A 20,519-nucleotide genomic window follows, 5' to 3' on the forward strand; every position below is an offset into this window, starting at 1 on the left:
GAGCAAGGAGAACAATAATGATTGTAGTCTATGAAATTCATTTTACACCAAACAAAATGGATCTTTGATATGAAAAACATGAGGCTGTTGAGGCTCTACATACAACGTGGGTGTTCTGGATTTGTGCTTTATTCAGCTGAATTTAATAAATCATGGCCTTGTGGCTGTGTACCCCAACAAGGCATATCTTAACAGCTCTTTCATCTGATAGATAAAATGTGTACTGAAGGCAGCTTTGAATGCTGTTAGCTCTGTAACCTCAAGTCAAAGTACTCCAGGGCCCCGACTTATAAAGAGTTGCGATTGATCCAAATCAATCATAAGTCCTCTAATCAATCGGAAGGTTTCAATCCCCCATCTCTTATGTACATAGTTACGATTGATATCAATCGCAGATAAGTTGCGATCACTCGCAACTCTTCATAAGATTGGGCCCTGGAGCACCTTTAGCGCCACTGAAAGGTTGAAACAAGCCCTTTACAAAAACCAAACACAATCATCAGAAAGAACAACATAGATACAAAGAGATGGTGTACACAAAATTACTCACCTCAGCAAACACAGGTTCCACCTCTATAACATCATCGTTGCTCACACTCCACTCAAACTGAAGGCCATCGATGGCATCACCAAACGTGAACGGAGTCTCTGATTCCCCTAGTCCCATGGCATACACAGGCATGATGGTGTCTGACTCCAGGCGATGGAGAGGAGCATGGATTCGTATACCGTTCAGCTCGATCACGTAGACATCAATGATATCCTTTACAGAGAGAAATTAAACCAGAAGGTGAATCAGTAATCAAATCTTGATTGCCAGTTATTTAGTTTCATATATCTTGTTCTAAATAAATCAATGTCTTATGCAGAAATACATAACAATACAAAAGGAAACTACCCTTTTGGAATACATGAATCAAGATCTCATGTAAACTGACAGTAAAATAGTGACCAACTAACCAACTTTTTACAATTAATTGAGAACATGTTTTTTTAATGCAATGTCAAGTTGTTTTATATAGTTGCATATAGCTACACCTCGTCCTGATCTTGGAAACTTTAAATGTTATCACATTTAATAACAAATGAGAAGTTTGCATGCAAAACATTCACTTGAAATGCAACTTTCCAGGGATCACTTACCTCTGAATAAACCACATTAGAGCCTGCCTCCTGGTCATATCCCACTGCTCTGCCTGTAACCCTGGTATGACCAAGGTTCAAGGCATGCAAGATACCGCTGCTGTTGATCTTAGCAATGTTAGAGCTCTGTACCACGTACTCGATCTGGCTCTGGGGCTGTGGTCCTCCAGTACTTCTTACCTATAGAACGAAATAAAGGAATTTAAAAATGCTGTTATAGCTTAAGTGGTTAACATGATAGCAATGATGCTTCCTTATATTGAATCTCTACAGTGTTTCTTAAAGCAAAGGTAGATGATTGAGATACAAAAAAAATATTTTAAAAATGAATGAAAGACATTACATCATTGCCCAAGGTTGTGTTTAACATTAATTAGATGACATGGATGTAAAATGGAAACAAATAATCAAAATGCAGATAAGATAGGAAATTCTACTTAACTTTGTGATGTTTTTTTGTGCATTCACAAAATTTTACTGAATATCAAGTATAAAATATCAAAATAAAAACCCATTTCCATACAAATCACACTCTATTCAAATGGAACAATATTTCTATTTCATGATGATTTTATAGTTCGGGATGCACTTACTTGGAACAATGACGTGACAATGAGTGTGATGTTTCTGGGTGTCAACTTGAGAGGGGGAAACACCTAAAAAAAAAAGGAAACAATAGGTAACAATTATCATTCCAGAGTGACTTCATTAGCAACTATATGAGCGAAGGAGAGAACATAGGATAACATGGAAGTTTTATAAGGTGTACTTTCTCATGTTAAAAGTATAGCTGACATTCTCTAGAATCGGACAGGCTATGAGTCCGTAATGTTTACAACCAAGCATTGGTATTGTGTAAAAACAAGTCAGTAATGTTTCTTCAGAATGTAAATTTGGTACTAAAGTTTAATACTATAAAAACCCTGTAAAATGAAAATGAAAATAAAAGCTTATGTCTAACCTGAATATCTCTGAGTTTGCTTGATACGGTATGACCACTCTTTGACATGGCTGTGAAGGCAAGGGTAGTGAAACCAATACTAGCTCCATGTACTGTGTAGTATGCTGTGTGTGGATCCCTACCAGAGCTCTCCATGTCAGGTCTGTAAGAAAGAGATAAAACAATTAAAAAAACAAGAAAATCTTTTAAGTATATGTATGTCCTCAAATAAAAGGGTAAATTGACCATCCACTCTTTTTAAAGACAACTTTTGCTGACTGTCTTCAGAACATATCACCAAGCATGCAATGCGTCTTGTCTTTATCATCACTAGCTCATGTTTGCCTGAAAATATGTTACAATTGTTTTATTTTTTCAATGGCGCTAATTAATTGCCTTAACATTTCATTACAAATTTAACCTCTGAAACTGTTGTCAATCAAAATAACCACTGTGTTTTCATATTTAATACATTTGACTAAAATGATGATTTTAACCACCGGGGGTAATTGAAATTATTTTCTCACAATTGCATTATAAGGACCAATTCTGAGGACAGAGCAGTGCAACTGTTCAATACCATTAGTTGTAGTAGCAGTAACTTTACAAAGTACAGAAACCAACTTACCTCAGTGTGACAATGTTGGACCCTGGCACAGGTTCAAGCTTCATTAGAGGAAAGTACGACACAGAAAGTGGCTGTTCAGTGGAGTCTAGTACCTGGACTGCAGCGCGGATCTCATGATCAACTTGTACCTGGCAAAGAAACAAAATTCATGACATTTTTCAAATTTGATCGATTTCACACATTGCAAAATACATCTTTATGTACGAGTGTACAATCTCTTCTCTCTCCATCTCTGTATCCCTGCAAGGCTCGGACTTCTCTCCTTCATCTTCCTCTTTCTCTCTCTCTCTTTCTCTCTCTCTCTTTTGTTGCAGTGGAACATTATTTCTCTTCTCTTCCTCGTAAACAAAAACAATTTTGCAACAAATCTTTTGAACAATTGGATCCCATTTCAAAACATAAAATCTCACTTTTTAGCTATTGTAGTTGATAAGAGTTTTGCACTTGGAGGTCTTCTTTGGTAAAGTGAGAATTTTTGCCTCAATCACCAGTCTGATTATGCTTCATACTACATAGAAATGTCCATCATGGTTACCTTGTCAACAACCTTGAGGTCAATGGTATGCACACCAGCCATGTGTATCTGTGCTGTAGCATGCTGGTTAGTGGCAATGCAAAGGTCATAGGCAGTGATGACCAGGTTGCCATCTCGTAGGGGGGTAACCTGAGTAGAATAAAAACAAGTAGAGACAAAACAATTATACGATGTGAATAATATTCAGCAAATGAATATATTAATGAGTACAAATGATATGAAGAAGAGATAAAAAAGGTGAAATAAAGATAGAGATATTCATAAAGGTACAAAGAGAAAGAAGATACCTATATAAACAGCAGCTAACTTTTTTTTTTATTCCAATATGGACCAAGTACTAAAATCATGTTCTAAGGTTAAATCTTGGATAATTTCATGTCTCCACCATTATCACACTCAGCTTTGACAGGTCTTGCCTGACCCTTTTAATCATTTCAAAAAAATTCAATTTTAATTTAAGAATTCTGTTAAGTTTATGACAGTATACATTTTTTTTTAAATCACAATGAAGTGTGTCTCAGTCATTGAAACCTTGATAAATTGATCATAAATAATTTAAGTCTTCTACTTCATAAATCATAAATCATCAGTGATCTCCAAATACACTAAAGGCTTTTATGAAACGACTGGCAACAAAACAACCCAAGACAACCCATATAAAGCTGTCCTATTCTTGGGTGGCGTAACCAAGTATTTCTTACCTCGATCTGTTTTTTCTTCTCATCATATCTCAACTCCGCCAGCCCAGCGATGTTAGGACGGATCTGAAAGTGACCAGAACCTCCTTGGAGATTCAATGATGCCTGAAAAAACAAATGAGACAGTATTAATGGATAAGTACGGAAGAGGTTATCACATCTTTTTTTTAATTGATTTTTGATATCATCATTATTATTACTATTGAGTTGAGAGAAAACCAATTTAACAATTTAACAATTACATAAACAATGTCAATGTTCTACTTTCTACATATAAGTGTGAAAAATTGAGAGAAATCTTGAACAAGAATATGTTTACATGGTTCACAAAGAAGAAACAAGAGGGAAATGCAAGAGACACTAGCCCTCTCAACTTCTGACTTACTATTATTGTCTTATGTATTTCTTCTTGTATTATGTACATGTACAATGACTGTAAAACCAGTGGGAAAAAAAAATTCCTGAAAGGGACGATAGATTTCAATTCAATTAAATTCAATGTCAATATTCCAATTTTCTACATACAAGCATGACAAAATGAGAGAAATCTTGGACAAGAGTATGTATACATGGTTCACAAAGGAGTAGGACATGAGAGAAATGGAAGAGGCACAAGCCCTCTCAACTTTTGACTTACTTGATTTGAAGGATGATTGAAGAGAGATAGTCTGTTTGGATCTATGCTGGCTTCCATTACCAAACCCAACTCAAGAGATGCACTCACACCAGGTACTTGACTCTGTCAAAATAATAAATTCTTCATATTCATTACCAAAATATATTACTTTCACTACAATCAATTCTACAAATCAAAATGTAGTAACTTTTAGTATTTCACCCTTAATAATAATAATGAATTACATTTATAAAGCGCTTAATACGATGTTTCTAAGCGCTTAACATAACAAGGTACCCTTGTAAGTCTAAACTTTTTTTCAAAAGCATATAATATCTGAATGTCAACACAATTTGTGTTATCCTCTGGTCTATCATAATTATTGTTTCTTCTTTATTATTTTCTTAATTTCATAATGCGCCTCAGATAGTTTTACTAGATACTTAGGCCTATTAAGTTAGAGAAAAAACAACAATTTAACAAACATGATATTGGACTAATAAAATGGTGATCCAAGATCTGCCTCAGGATATATTTCATCAAATATATGAGATTAGGGTTTAGTTTAACATCTGGCTTTATGTTAAGTAAAGGGTAAGTTTAGGGAAGGGGTCTGGTTCTGTGTTTGTCCATGGATGAATCCAGAAATTCAGTATGTGTTAAATAAAAATAAAAAAGCAGACATCAAAGAATGTACAAACGAAAGGACATCTACAGGATGAACCAATTTAAAAAAAGACAAAATCACATTGATTACTTAAAATACTTACCGGAATAGCAACAGAGTGCTTTCTAAAGAGCCCAGTATCATAGGCAGTGGTGGTTGCTGTCAGTGTCACAGAACCCTGTTGATGTTTCAACGTTGTAACCTCAAAGGCTATTGATTGGAGGAGAAAAATCAAAATTTATATCTAAAGCTAGGAAGAAGGTATCAAATGGCACCGTCCAAGGCATTTTCAAGTTGAACCAAAGGCAGCCACTGTTTAGGACAAGTGCTTTGATGTAGTTCAATTCTATCTACTTCATAATTAGGTTTGAGATAACAAGGATACATCATAAACTATATTGAAGATGAAAATTATAGAACAAGTGTAGATGGTACATACTGCCCAAATACTTCACCTTTGTTATTAAAAACATAACCAATTACAACAAATCCCAACACTGATCTCTTTCACTTAAACACTGGGCCTTAATTATAATCAAACAATAAAAAGCTTGGCTTTATTATTGGTGACATCACTTTATAGTCAGTATGTATAGACTCGATAGTTTCTCACCTTTGAGTGATTTAGATCCCGGGAAGCTACCATCCTCATCACTGTATGATGTCTGTGGCTTGTAGTAAGAGGCTAGGTTATGATCAGTGCTGGTCCATGACACAACTAACGAAGAGAAGTTATGAAAGAGACGTCCATGGCTGTCTACAGCATTCACTAAGATCTCCACATCCTGTCCATTCATAACAGGAATCTAATGAAAGAATAAAGAGTGTTCCGACTTCTAACACATGTTTTTTGTTTTCACTTGGCTGTTTTACTGTCCACATATTACTACATATATTGTGTTCAGACTGCACAAACTTTGTTCCAAATCTTAAAAAAATTCTCGATGAATGCTGTAACACAAATAATTTGCATATTACTACAACCATTTCTACAAAACATCATTTTCATCCACTTTTAATTCACCAACTTCTTTAGCCACTGTAACTATGTAAGACTTCAAATATATGCAATTTATATATCTCATATTTTCCACAACATGCACAGGTTCCAGTTCATAAATGGCTATGAGGATAAAAAAACTTCTCAGAGTGAATATAAAAGCCTAGTGTTGTAAAAGCAATCAAACCAGAGAGAAAGTCATCACATATCATGTATAGAAATAACATCCTCGCCCTGACATGCAATGCTATTGATTCGGAAGGTCTTACCCGATTGTTTGAATCCAGTGCGATGGGACAGGGTACCTCTAGATCTGGCTGCTGTACCACTGGTATCAACTGAAGGCTAACAGGCTGAGTACATAAATATCTAAACAAAGAGAAGGTAATAGTGGTAGGTACCAGTTGAATATAATAGGATGTTCAATTTACATGGAAATACATATTCTTTGTTGTATTCAACTTTGAACTACTCAGCGTTTTCCATATTTTGGGGTCTTCTATTAGTTGGTTGCCAGCGGTCGATAATTTGGTAATTATGCATATAGATACAGTTCACGCATATTTGCAAATACACTATAGTAATAGTTCAACAACCATGATACTGGTACTCAAGATCTCCTGACATAAGAGTATCATCTAATCTTAACATGCTCAAGAATGAAAATACATGAGTTCATTTTTTGTCTGCAAATGGTATACAATAGTCCACAAATAATACATTCAACAGAAATTACAGGAAATGAATGCTACATAGCATTGATGACTGATATTTTAGTCTTCTGATATTCACTCGAGTATACTTGGTCAAATCTGAAGTGTTATTCACCAACAACATCACTGCAAAGATATTAAACTGTTAATCCCTTTCCTATTAGGTCTTACCTGACAGTAGCCGAGGACCTAGCAGGGAACTTGTTGCGCGCAGTAGGATCATTACCAACATTGACGGTCAAAGTCTGCTCTCCAAGATGACGGCACAATACTTGGAAGACATGGTAGTTCTCTGCAAAAAGATATAATAAATATAATTTCCAGTGAAAAACATATAAGTATGCAAAATTCAGGGACATTTGTTACTTTATTTTTAGATAAAAAGAAAGTAGAAGTTATACAGTAGGCTTGGGGATGCACCATGTGAGAGAGAGGGAGGATTGAGGAGTCCTGAAAAGTAAAAGTTATAAATTAAAATTAAAAAATAAATAAAGCTATAAGCAGTGAAAAAATACACGCAAGCGGTTAGCGACTTGGCTCTCGAACGCTACAAAACAGCTCTGGTAATAACAGAATAATACTTAAATATAATGGTGAGAAAATCACACTACAACCATGCTAAATCCCGCTAGCAGAAAAGTATTTTTTACACTGGCTATAAGTCTATTCATAACTACTAACAATATGAAGCCTGCACAGGCCTGAAATACAGAGGTAATATGGACTGAAATCAGGCAAGAACGTTAAGACTGGCATTCCTCTAGTGAAAAAATTACATCAGATTTCAGTAACGAATTGGACAGAAAGGGTATTCATGAAGTCTGCTTTGAGTCAGAAGGGTAATATATATATCATCTTTTAATACACAGTGAATCCCCTTCTGGCTCTCAACACACAAACTCATCCGTGATTAAGTTTACTTACTTGTTGCGCCATAACCTCTGACATGGTTGGATTTGACCCAGTCCTGTTCCTCTGCCTCCAGGTTCTGGTAGTAACGTGACGGGTCCAGGACCCAAGGCTGGGGTCCTCCTGTCAGGACCAGAGTCTTAGATGAAGCTAGGGCAACAATGGCAATGCTGTCTGGATCAAGGGGCTGGAATACGGAACAATCATCAGAATATTCAAATTTGATTAAAAATAAAGAACAACTTGATTTTCTGAACTTTTCCTATTCATTAGCATATTCAAAGGAGAAAATAAAATATAAGAATTGTATGTTGACTAGGAGGTGTCACATGCTTTTACTACCAATACAATAGGATTAAAAGAATGCATTGCTCATTCTTCATGCGATTCTTGTAATCACTGCTATTTGGTAACATGAAATATGTATTGTTAGTTTTTTAATAGAGTGCCTGACTTCAGTTTCATACTGTTCCATGTGTTCAATAAAAAACTTTGTGCTCAAGAGAATCGGTTAATTAAATTCTCTGGTCAAAATATGGGTTCTAGAGCAAGCTAATCAACATACGAGTATAAAAATAAGAGGCAGAAAATAATTCAAACAGGTCCAGTAATTAAACTACAATTTCTCAAGATGTGCCTACCTGTAGGGGTGCAAAGGCAGCGATGGTGACAGATGCCTGCAGCTTGACACCGCCTTGTTTAAGGATCACGCTAACTTGGGTGTGACCTACTGACATAGCTTTCACATGGAGAGTGGTACAGGAGTCAGCTACTACCTCAAACTTCTCACCAGCTGTCAATGGAAAATGGTTAAGGGAAAGGAAATGTGATTTTCTTTTTTATTTTTTATTTTTTTTATTTAAAAAAAACACAATATATCTATAAAAGTATATAAAGTGCAGCACCCAAAGGATGGGGAAAAAAACATTAATCTGAATCTGTACAGAAACACATACTGTATCGAAAAGAATAATTATCACCAACTTGCAAGAATTGAAGGGAATTTCAGTACTTTCTCTAAAAAGAGACCCCTGCAAAAGTCATTCATATCAAATAAACATCATGGGCACATAACTTTGTCCACAAAAAGAAATATTACATTAAAAATTATTTTATTCCCATGTGAACTTTGAAAAACTTGAAAAAGCATGTGTATAAATCAACAATCTTACGTTCGGTTTTCTGGAAGATGCTTTGATCAGCAACGTCGGTACTGAGAGGAAGAGACCCACAGTGAGTCAACATCACCCTTTCTTTTCCTACAAGATAAAAAAAATAAAAAACATAAATGGATGAACAGATAGCTAACCCAAACCATCAATGAAGTATAAAATCAACTTTTACTTTCCTTTCTCTCTCTCTTATTTTTTGTTTTTATTGGGGGAGGGGGGGGGGGGGGGGGGAGGGGAAGAATACTATGTTCACTAATTATATTGGGACAGTTTATTCAACTTCGTGTACAAATTTAAGCACAGCAAGAACATGATGACAAAGATTTAACATAATGATAACTACCAGAGAAGCGGCAAAACGATGATTGCTAAATCTAAACCTTTTAAAGCCCCACTGCACTAGTTTGGCCAGGAGGGATTAGACCTCCCAGCATGGCCACTGACAGGCGGTTATCTCATCAAATAAGCTCTCAAGTAATATAAGAAAAAGAGGGTCATGGGGGACCAATGGTCACCGATTAAGCATTTTTTGCTCCAAAGAGGGCGCAAGTAGCTACAAGTAGTGCAGTGGGACTTTTAAAAATATTGAAAAAGTAATATATTCAAGGATAACAATATTAAACAGCATAGCACATAACAAAGGCGTTTTTTCCAGGATAGACATAAAATGCTGGCAAGCTCTACTCACCAGCTTCATAGTACGCTTCCATTGCCAGTGGCAAGTGAAGAATGGAACCTACTTCTGCCTCAACACGAGAATCAAGAAAGATCATCTTGGTGGGCGGCAACAGATAAACCTGCAAATTGCACACAGAAAAAGACAGACATTCATAGAAGGAATGGGCATTATAGAAGAAGAAAAAAGGAACCTAAAATAGAGGAAGAGCTGTGAGTTTGAAGACGGAATAGCTCTGATGGAAGTCAAAGGGGAAAGCACAAAAATGAATGAGAAAATACCCTAATATTTACTATAAATCTCCATGCTTGTTTATCGTTAATATGTTAGAAAAATGTGCACATTTCCTTTTTATTTTCTTAAAGATAAAATAGAGGAAAAGAAGTAATTTTTATGATAACTCATATACATTATTTATTCTTCTTTTCAAAGAGATTTATTTTTCTATCTTGTTTTCAATTACAAGATTCAGCATGTGATCTTTATTTACTGGGTGCAAGCCGAACAAGTTGTTGACAACAATTGAAAATTCTCCCAGGAAACCTAAAATTTAAGACTCAAAGTGAGTTGGTGATTCTTACCCTGCTCCGGCCAAAGTGTGCTAGATTACGGTTGTCTGCAGCTGTGACGTTGGTCATTCCTGTGGTGTCTCCTGTCGTAACAAGTCCATGGACGTTGACGGTTCCTGTAACACGTTGGGATGATGACCAAACATAGCTTCCAGTACCACCAGTTGCCTAAAAGATTAAGAGTCAAAATCAAGTATGTCATTAACATTAATGTTAGTGCTTTTGAACGTAATTTCTTCTTTAAGGAGCTTCTCAAAATGATTTACAATTCATTATATTGCTTTAAGGCAATTCATGGTCAGACCCCAGGATATGTGTCATCTTTAATCGTGCGGCGTCATCTTCGCCCTGGACTTCGCTCATCTGGCCTTACTCTCCAGATGCCCATTACTCATGTCAAGGGATATGGAGACCGGGCATTTTCCTCTATTACTCCTTGCCTTTGAAATTCCCTCCCATCATCTATTAGCGAAATTGTCAACGTTGACCACTACAAAGCTTCACTCAAAACTCACGTCTTCATTCAGACATTTAAATGCTAACTTTATTGGAGGAGCTAGTGCATTTGAATGTTTTTTTATGGCGCCATACAAATGCTGTGAATCATCATGATGCAAATTTGGAGATCAATAGTGTCTGTCATCTAAGGTTAAATATCACTTCACCCTACATGTCATGATGGTCACACATCTGCTCTCAAATAGAAGACGTGTTAATGTGACAATGCTCTGCCTTGAAGTCAGGTTAGAGTACAGATTCCATGTAAGGCACTTCTGTAGAAAATTTGCTTTACAGCTCACGAACTAAACCAATATTTCACTATAGACAAAAAAATAATACAGAGTTAATGATATTCATAGCTGACTCACCTTGAGAGGATATTGGTAGCCTGGTTGACCAGGTTGGTAAGCAAAGGCAATGTATTCTGGTCTGACGAGGATAGGGTCAAAGATTTCAGCCTCCTGGGACTCCTTGATGGGGACCTCAAACTCTGCTCGTTCACCATCCTAAAAACAAAAGAATAGCATTCAACACATATTCTGGATTTCTCTTATTAACAACTATATTTTATCAATTATCATAGAAGGACAAATAAATCTGTAATCCCATGTTAAACTTCTAAACATTGAAAATTGCCTGTATGCTTAAAAATATTGATTACGTTTTTTCTTGGAGCTCCCTGGATTCAGAGCAATCCGGAGACTTAAAGTGTGCATGATTATTTAGTTTGACAATATTGTCAAAAGGTACGAAGGAATAAAGGGATGCATCAAATCCATTTTTCAATTATTATGTTTGCTTTCATGCTTCCTTTGGAGTTCATTGCAATTTAAATCAACCTGGGCCCCGTTTTATAAAACTTGTTATCAATAACAAATTTGCCGTCGGTCAATCAAACGTCACGATTTCGGTAGCTTGTAACAGTTATTGCAATTTATTATTGATAACAAGTTTTATGAAACAGGACCCTGATAATGAAATGTGATGTGTACTACTCGATACTTACTGGTTTAATCATTGCTACAAGTGCTGCATTGATCTCAGTGATACCACTCTGTAGAGTCCTTACATAATGGTATGAACCATTCTCGCTGGATCGGATCACTTGGAAGTAGGCTTCAGGGAATACTGTATCAATGCGGATATTCTGTTGATGACATAGAGGAAAGAGCAAGGAAAGGAGAATGATTGTCATAACAAACATCAAAATACTATAAATGTATCATCCAAATTTGGTATCCATCATTGAAACTTCTTCAAAACTAGCTCCTTTAACAGTTTTTGTTGGTTTTGTTTTTGTTTTGTTGGGTATTCAATCTTAACAATTATGACAAATCCTAACATCTTAATCATCCAGTGACATCTATCTGTATACCATTAGGTGGAGCGTACTCTCACTAAACCATGTGTCAAGAGTAGGATCTATCTGTATAACACAATCCATACACGTATATCAAGAATCATCATTAATAATTTTGCAGTAAATTACTGGTTCAGTTAATTACAGTCCATGAGCTTGTTCACAACTAATTGGGAAGTAGATTAGTTTGGTTTAGAAAAGTGATGTTGAGACTTACACTAATCCCTTATAATTTGAAACAAATAGTGACAAAATTAGATAAAATATTAATGTTTCAAGTTTACCAGCCACAATGTCACAAATTTATCACATAATACAAGCCAATATAAGTCTCTCAAACTGGCAAAATAAGCTCATAAACCATTACAAAATGTAACATTCAAGTCTGAAACTTACAGGTATATCTGAAGGGAACATCTTGTGACTCTCTCTATCATAGACATCAATAGTTATCTCATAATAGAGGCCAGTCTCCAACACCCAGTTCCCACCAGGTACAATTACAAATCCTGCAAATAAAAATCATTCAAATCTCATTAAATTGGATAAACAATGCAGTAATGTTCAAGTAAGGAATAATTATGAACAGAAAAATAATTTGTGTTACTTTCTTTTCACTTTATAAAACACATCAGGTAATTTTCATTTTTTGTATTCTAATCAGTGTCCAATTTGCTCACCATTGGTTCAAACTTATGATTCTTTCCGTTATTGGGTGTCCTGCAAGATTTTCTTTTCTCTTCAAAGCGTGGAATGCAAAAAGTAATACAATAAAAAATAAGTAAATAAATAAAAAGAATGAAAATAGTTATATCTCATGCAACATGTTTTTTAAAAAGGGAATGATATTAAATAGAAACTTACCTAAGTACGCTGGTTCTATAACATAGATGTCTGCTGATGGTAGACTGTCCTTAAATCCCTTGAAATCTTTAAAATCTGAGTTGCACATCAGCATTAAGGATGCAATTCTTTATTTATTTCATAACATACAGACATCTCAAAAATCTCCAATCATTCCCATGTGACAAATCTCAAGAGCTCCATGTTCAGACAAAATGAATGAATTCACTAACTTCCTCTAGTGGTTCTGAATAGTTTTGGCACACTTTCTGTAGATATAAATAAAACTCCACATTTTGAATACATTATACAATTCAAGAGGATAAAGAAATAACTAGATGGAATTTTGACTGCGCGCAGTCAAAAATGATGCCTCCGCCATAGAGCAACTTTACAAACCAAAACGGAAGCAATTTTTTAAAATTCAAGTTTGATTGTAATCCATCTGTCGGTTTTAATAATAATGCATTCACAAACATTTTATAGTCATACATAATGAGCCCCATGACCTTTGACCTGATGACCCTAAAATCTAATCAGTTAATTGCCTCTGCAAGATACATATATACATGTCTTGAGTTTGATAGTAATATGTCTATTGGTTCTCATGATAATGCGATCACAAGCTATTTGTGCATACATAATGAGCCCTGTGACCTTTGACCTCGTGACCCCAAAATCTTATCAGTTCATTGGCTCTGTTAGATACAAACATGACCCAAGTTTGGCAGGAATCCATTGACCGGTTCTTGAGATAACGCGATCACAAGCTATTTTTGTATACATAATGAGCCCTGTGACCTTTGACCTTCGACCTCGTGACCCCAAAATCTAATCAGTTCATTGGCTCTGTTAGATACATACATGACCCAAGTTTGGCAGGAATCCATTGATCGGTTCTTGAGATAATGCGATCACAAGCCATTTTTGTATACATAATGAGCCCTGTGACCTTTGACCTCCGACCTCGTGACCCCAAAATCTAATCAGTTCATTGGCTCTGTTAGATACATACATGACCCAAGTTTTGCAGGAATCCATTGATCGGTTCTTGAGATATTGCGATCACAAGCTATTTTTGAATACATAATGAACCCTGTGACCTTTGACCTTCGATCTCGTGACCCCAAAATCTAATCAGTTCATTGGCTCTGTAAGATACATACATGATCCAAGTTTGGAGAGAATCCATCAATTGGTTCTTGAGATAACGCGATCACGAGAACGGGACGTACGGACGGACGGACGGACAACCAGAAAACATAATGATTTTGGGGAATTTTTTTAAAGCTTTATAACAAGATTGAAGAAAAAAAATCATATGTTGAATTTTAAATCATATCCAACTGATAGAACAATGAATCTTAAATAATGAAGCTTTAACGATTAAGCAATTTCAAATAATAAATGAGCATGTTACACTCAACAGAAGGGTGCCTGGATGGATCCAATCTTGGATATCTAAGCCTGTAACCCGATCCGTAGGGATTGTAAAAGGATACTCCTATCCTGAAGCATGATCTGTGTGTGTCCCAGAGCCAGACCGGTCACCATTGAATTGCTCTCAGTAAGTGATCCAACTGATGAGTTTCCAAGAGCAAGGCGATACTGGGTCGATGGCATGGTTACAACTGCAAATGGAAATGACAAAAGCAGGTGATAATATATCATCCATGCCCATATTTTTTGGGGAAAGAGACATATTGGGTAGTGTATAAGATTTAGTATTTATAGTGACAATGATGAAGAAATACGGAAATGAGAGTTTTCAATTACAGTTGATAAGACTAATAATAATGAAAAAGATATTTGTCATCACGTTGATAATTCTGATTAATGAGTTATACCCAAGGCACGTGGCCGAAGGGACTATACACCCTGATTTAAACCGATCAATGCTTTGCAATTCAGAGGATTTTTATTTTTGGGCCGGTCTGGTGTCAGTCTCGCTGGAGAGACTGGGATATTAGATACAAGCATGAAAATTAAAAATATTGAAGTCTAAGCAGTTATGTAACAAACTTACAAACTTTATCACAAGAAGGATATGGATATTTCATAAATGAGAACTTCTACTTCAAATTAATAGGCAGTATTCTTCTTTTACTGCTTTGCTCTTTCAACAACAAAAATGACATCAAAATATAGCAGGATTTAAATAAAAGGGGATATAATATCCAATTTTAGATTGGAAACAAAATTTGAAGACTCTGAAGAAGGTTTTTATTGTGATTTAAAATTGGCGTTGTTTTGGGGGAAGATAATGCTTACTTGTGGTCTTTCCCTGTCTGATTTTCTCCACAGTGTAGTAGATGTAGGCATGTACCAGGATGTAGATATCTTGAGATGGATTCAGGGTGAGATGATCTATGACTATGAGACGGACAACGCTCTGCTTTACATCCTATCAGAGGGAAGAAAGAAGAAAACAAAACAAGATATCACAAATCACTTTCTGCACTTCATATCACAAATCACTTTCTGCACTTCATATCACCACATCAAACTGCTCATGGAGTTTCTGTTTTAATAATAATAATATGGGATATTATATAGCGCATATATCCACTATGCAAGGTGCTCAAGGCGCCCCGAATACTGGCTCTGCTAGGCTGCCGATTTTGGCGCTTACAGCATTCAAGGAATTCCTTCCTACCGGTACCCATTTAGCACCTGGGTGGAGAGTGGCAAATGTAGATTAATGTCTTGCCAAAGGACATTAGTGCTGCGGCGGGACTCCAACCGCGGACCATGTGATCCACAGTCGACGACTTATCAACTTGTAAGAAAGGTGAATCAAACGCACTTTGCAGAATGTCAAAGCGCCTACAACATAAAATAGTGCGCTACTTTTTCGGGAGTTAGCTGGCTCAAACAACTCTGTTACAGCTGGAAAAACAGAAGGTAAATAAACATGATCTAGTTAGCACATGAGTGTGCATCAATACTCTACTAGTAATCATAATAATAACAAGTTCTGTTTCCTGAAGTCCCACCATGTACAGGTCTTCTTTGTAAATTCATGATCTAATAATTGATAAATTCCAAACTTTCTTCAGACCTGTTAAGAATAAAAAAAACCCAGGGCTCATCTCACCTTGAATCCAGCTGATTTGATCTTGACCCCGACCTTGGCTGACCCAGCCCTCAACCCTTCAATGAGGATCCTGTCTCCCTGCTTGCCTCCAGCCTCCATAGAGGTGATATGAGCAGGAGGGTCATACGGCAAGTCTTTGAACTGAACAATCCTGTGGAAAGGAAACAGTAAAGGGATTTGTAATTCAATCAAAGTCATGTATTCAATAAATGAGGTAAAGATAATTCGGATTCCTTGCTAATTACATTCAACTTAAAAGATAGATTATCTTGTTTGTACTTTGAATCAAGTTCTGTTTAACAATTATTGAAGATTCAAATTAGGTTCACAGTTTGGGAAGATTTTTTCATTAAATTTGTTTGTATTCAAGTTGAATTCAATATTTATCAAGTATATTTAAACTTATTGCTTTTCAAATATATTAAATTTGGGTGTTATATATTTATCAGAAAATTAAACTTATGTACAAAAAAACATAATTTAATGAAAGATAAGAGAATGACAGAAAATTCAAAAAGTTACTAGTTACTATTAACTTGGTTCAAGTGAAACAGATAAAAACATCAAAATTGACATTTTGTAGCACATAATGATAATAAGTCATCACACCATTAATCAACGATTTGTGTAGAACTAACAAGACAAAAAAAGAAATGCAAGGAAATGATAATCTAGGACAGAAACCAGGTAGTTTTTTTACATTTATTTATTTCCATCTCACTCTTCAAAATTGAATAATTTTACCTTAGAATGCTCTTGGCGTCCACAGCATTATCTGCCTCATAATCTGATAGGAGAGTCCACTCAAACTCCAATCCTTCCAGAGTGCTGAAGGTATTACCTGACATGAACCAAAACATCAAACAGTTTCTATTAATACCACCCCTTATATTCATCAGCAAGTAATGAAAAAAATAATAATCCAAAATTACATTTTCAACCCCCCCCCCCCCCAAGACAATTACAAGACCTAAATAATGTGAGATATCAAGGAAGAGAAATATAATAATATAACAATGAATAGATAATTAAACAATCAATACAAATATTTGTCAAAAAAATATGACTAAAAGTCAAACTGCTGGAACCCAATAATCTGAAATTGTTATAATTATTATATTCCTGCACAGATACTGGTAACCATTAGGTTTATTGATGGACAACACATTTGCAAATGATACTTCACATATGACTACATTACACAATAAAGTCAGTTCAAGACCAGAGGGGCATAACTCCATCTCATGAGTTTAATGTCCTTCTGAACTTCAGCAGATGATATCATACTATTATTAGTATTGTTATAATAAAAACATATCTTTTGAATGCCTCACCTTCATCGTCCAGAGCTCTGACTTCAAACTCCTCAGGAGAGTCCCCCAAATAGAGGATCCGTGTTGTAGTAGTTATATCAATCAGATCAATTTGATCAACGATGACATCACATCTGATTACTTGTCCACTTCCTACAGAACATAAAAAGGTGTTACAGCTTAGTACAAGTTTTTTTTTAAGTACACCTTATATCATGGATATTTTACCAAAAATATTAAATTTTAAAAAAAAAAAGCACATGGAACTGTTAACTATTTCTCTATTTGAGTATCTTGCAGGTGATCAAGCATGTCATTTCTGCAAAATTCATACGTTCAGAGGGGATTAGATCATATTAGTTGGTATCAAAATATTTTGACTTTTTTTTTTACTGTCTTGATCATTCTGCACAAAATAAAAATCCTGATTTTAGTCATCAAAAAAGGCAAGGTTTCATAGAAAAAACTTTCTAAGATATGTCGACAAAAGAAAAGGTCTCTTTTAATTTTACTTTCCTCTCTTACGAATTTCATACAGATCTTTCTGATGTCTACCAAAACTATTTTCCAAGTATATGTTTTCAATAACTCATGAAACCATTGTAATACAACTCAGTATTTTTTCCTGGAGAACCTATACTAAGGTAGAGATACAAATCACTTCATTAAAAAAAATTATGAATTTTAAATTGGTATATAATTTGATCTGTCTTCTGTTGCAACAGGAAAATGTTTTTGTTCAATTGTTGTATTTGGTGTCATTTTTATTTTTGTTCTTCTTCTACAAACCTAATTCCTCTGCAAACACCACACTCGTTCGCTGTGTTGGATGAGCGGACAATGCAGTAACAAGGGCTCTCTGGGCACATCCACTTCCGCTATCCTGATCAATGGGTTGAACAGAAGCCACATCAGCTCTCAAGGAACGCCTGCAGATCAAGATTACAAAATAAATTCATTTAGAATGAAGGCAGAGTGTATCAAGAATAAAACACTCAGAGGGGATTAATATGTTTTCATTGTATTAAATAAACCTTTACATGTACATCAGGATTGAATCAAATATGGGACAGAAAAAATCTCGAAAAGAGAAACATTATGTGGGAGTTAAAATCATATTTGATCTGAGGCAAACTAACAAACAAAACAAATATTTTCACCATATCGACTTGAAAGCACATCAGACACTAAATCTGAAGTGAAGGGGCAAATTTAAAGACAAAACAACTTTTAGTTTTAGTGCCTTATAAAACCAAAGGAATAAGTGGAAAAGAGATCAGATATTGGTACGAAAAATTGTATGCAAATTTTCCACAACCTCATTGATTTTAATGTGACAGCTGCTTGACAAGGCGCGGCCTTGGGCTTGGGTGTGTATTGAATGCGAGTTCTCAAGCTGAATACATCACAAACAAGTGACAAAATTGTCAATTTACATAGGCCTAGATTCTTATAAATATATTGGTTTGATTTGTTTCGATCTAGTTTCTCTTACATTTTCGCTTTCATAAAATTAATCTAGAATCTAGTCTAGGGTCTAGATCTAGATCTCGGTAAATTAATATTTATTTACAACAAGGGCAAGGCACTGCCGCTTGAAAAGGGTTGCAAATTGCAAATGCAATGGTTGCCCTTTATTTATGCTCCAACTAGTAGACTATATGGAATTAATAAAGATGGTGGATTTACCCTAGCAGTTTATATTGATCTGTCAAAGGCTTTTGATGTAATAGATCACTCAATATTAGTACAAAAATTAGATTACTATGGGATTAGAGGTATACCACTGAAGTGGTTAAGCAGCTATCTAGATTCAAGAAAACAACTTACTGAAATTAATAATATAAAATCTGAATATAAAACAGTTAGATATGGAGTGCCCCAGGGATCCATTTTAGGACCAATTTTATTTCTTATTTATATAAATGACATCATATTTTGCACTCAGTCGATTAACTTTATTTTATTTGCAGATGATACAAGTATTTTCTCATCAGGTAAAAATTTAAATTCACTGTACCAATTGGTAAACATGCAATTAAATAATATAAGTCAATGGATGAATGCTTATAAGTTGATTTTGAATACTGGAAAAACAAATTGCATGATCTTTGGAACTCGCCACACTGGAACTATTGATTTGAAATTACATTATAGGAATGAAGAAATAATAAAGGTCCAAAATATTATTTTTTGGGGCATCTACTTAGACGATAAACTGTCATGGAACTATAAATGATCTCTGTAAAAAACTTTCAAAGAATATTGGTGTACTCTATAGGTTAAAGTTTCTACCACAAAAAATATTAAAACTATTGTACTACTCCCTTGTATTTTCACACTTGAATTACTGTAATATAATTTGGGGTTTCACATCAAAGACCAACCTTAATACATAAGTTACAAAAACGAGTAGTACGTATAATAACTCATTCAAATTTCCTTTGTCATAGTGATCCTCTTTTTAAACAGTTGCAAATTTTGCCAATCCATGACATAATATTATTAAATGTTGCCACTTTTATGTTCATGCTATTGAAAAATATACCTTTACCAGACTCATTTAGGGAATGTTTCACAATGAATTGTCAAATCCACGAATATAATACCAGACACGCTCTTGATTTTCATTTACCTTTACATCGTACTTCAACCTCTAAAGATTCCATATTTTTTCATGGCCCATTAATTTGGAATAGTCTGCCAGATGTCTTAAAACAGTGTAATAATTTAAAATGCTTCAAATACATGTACAAGGGTTATTTAAGCGTAACAAATTGAAATTGTAATTTATTATGTAAAATGTAACACTCAAGCTGTAACTTCTTTCTTCTTATCTTCTCTCTCTTCTTGTCTTCCTGTCACTATCTTTACCTTGTTATCTTTATCTTTCCTCTGTCCTCTGTTGTTGTAAATGTATGTGTTTTTTATATAAAATAAGTTTGCATCTTGTTTATGCTTAGTATTTATTTGGGGATCATTCTCATCAAGCCAATTTTGGCTTTCATGATTCCCCACTTCCTTTTATCTTATGTTGATAATGAACGAACATGTATATACTTTTGATGTTTTTTAAAACAGAGTGAAATAAATAAATGAAATAAATAACAAATAAAATCTAACGTTAGACCTAGGTTAA

At 35.0% G+C, this 20,519-nt stretch overlaps 1 protein-coding gene across 1 annotated transcript in view; it reads right to left on the bottom strand.

The window, feature by feature from the left end:
• The window catches only part of LOC577545 (nuclear pore membrane glycoprotein 210), a 34,483-nt gene that overhangs the window by 13,538 nt on the left and 426 nt on the right, over window positions 1-20,519 (bottom strand). Inside the window, exons 2-28 of the mRNA XM_777764.5 lie at window positions 18,170-18,309; window positions 17,402-17,533; window positions 16,812-16,908; window positions 16,068-16,218; window positions 15,242-15,374; window positions 14,473-14,601; window positions 12,992-13,066; window positions 12,524-12,636; window positions 11,774-11,914; window positions 11,136-11,273; window positions 10,279-10,434; window positions 9,710-9,818; window positions 9,022-9,108; window positions 8,491-8,642; window positions 7,865-8,036; window positions 7,112-7,232; window positions 6,497-6,596; window positions 5,841-6,033; window positions 5,331-5,437; window positions 4,582-4,683; window positions 3,948-4,049; window positions 3,247-3,375; window positions 2,712-2,839; window positions 2,105-2,246; window positions 1,737-1,799; window positions 1,144-1,323; window positions 551-763 (exon numbers count right to left, since the gene is read on the bottom strand). Of these exons, the coding sequence (XP_782857.3) occupies window positions 551-763; window positions 1,144-1,323; window positions 1,737-1,799; window positions 2,105-2,246; window positions 2,712-2,839; window positions 3,247-3,375; window positions 3,948-4,049; window positions 4,582-4,683; window positions 5,331-5,437; window positions 5,841-6,033; window positions 6,497-6,596; window positions 7,112-7,232; window positions 7,865-8,036; window positions 8,491-8,642; window positions 9,022-9,108; window positions 9,710-9,818; window positions 10,279-10,434; window positions 11,136-11,273; window positions 11,774-11,914; window positions 12,524-12,636; window positions 12,992-13,066; window positions 14,473-14,601; window positions 15,242-15,374; window positions 16,068-16,218; window positions 16,812-16,908; window positions 17,402-17,533; window positions 18,170-18,309 (3,505 nt within the window). The remainder of the gene's footprint in view (window positions 1-550; window positions 764-1,143; window positions 1,324-1,736; window positions 1,800-2,104; window positions 2,247-2,711; window positions 2,840-3,246; window positions 3,376-3,947; window positions 4,050-4,581; window positions 4,684-5,330; window positions 5,438-5,840; window positions 6,034-6,496; window positions 6,597-7,111; window positions 7,233-7,864; window positions 8,037-8,490; window positions 8,643-9,021; window positions 9,109-9,709; window positions 9,819-10,278; window positions 10,435-11,135; window positions 11,274-11,773; window positions 11,915-12,523; window positions 12,637-12,991; window positions 13,067-14,472; window positions 14,602-15,241; window positions 15,375-16,067; window positions 16,219-16,811; window positions 16,909-17,401; window positions 17,534-18,169; window positions 18,310-20,519) is intronic.

The sequence above is a fragment of the Strongylocentrotus purpuratus genome, unplaced genomic scaffold (genome assembly GCF_000002235.5).
Source record: "Strongylocentrotus purpuratus isolate Spur 01 unplaced genomic scaffold, Spur_5.0 spur5_scaffold_5, whole genome shotgun sequence".
Lineage (NCBI taxonomy): Eukaryota > Metazoa > Echinodermata > Echinoidea > Camarodonta > Strongylocentrotidae > Strongylocentrotus > Strongylocentrotus purpuratus.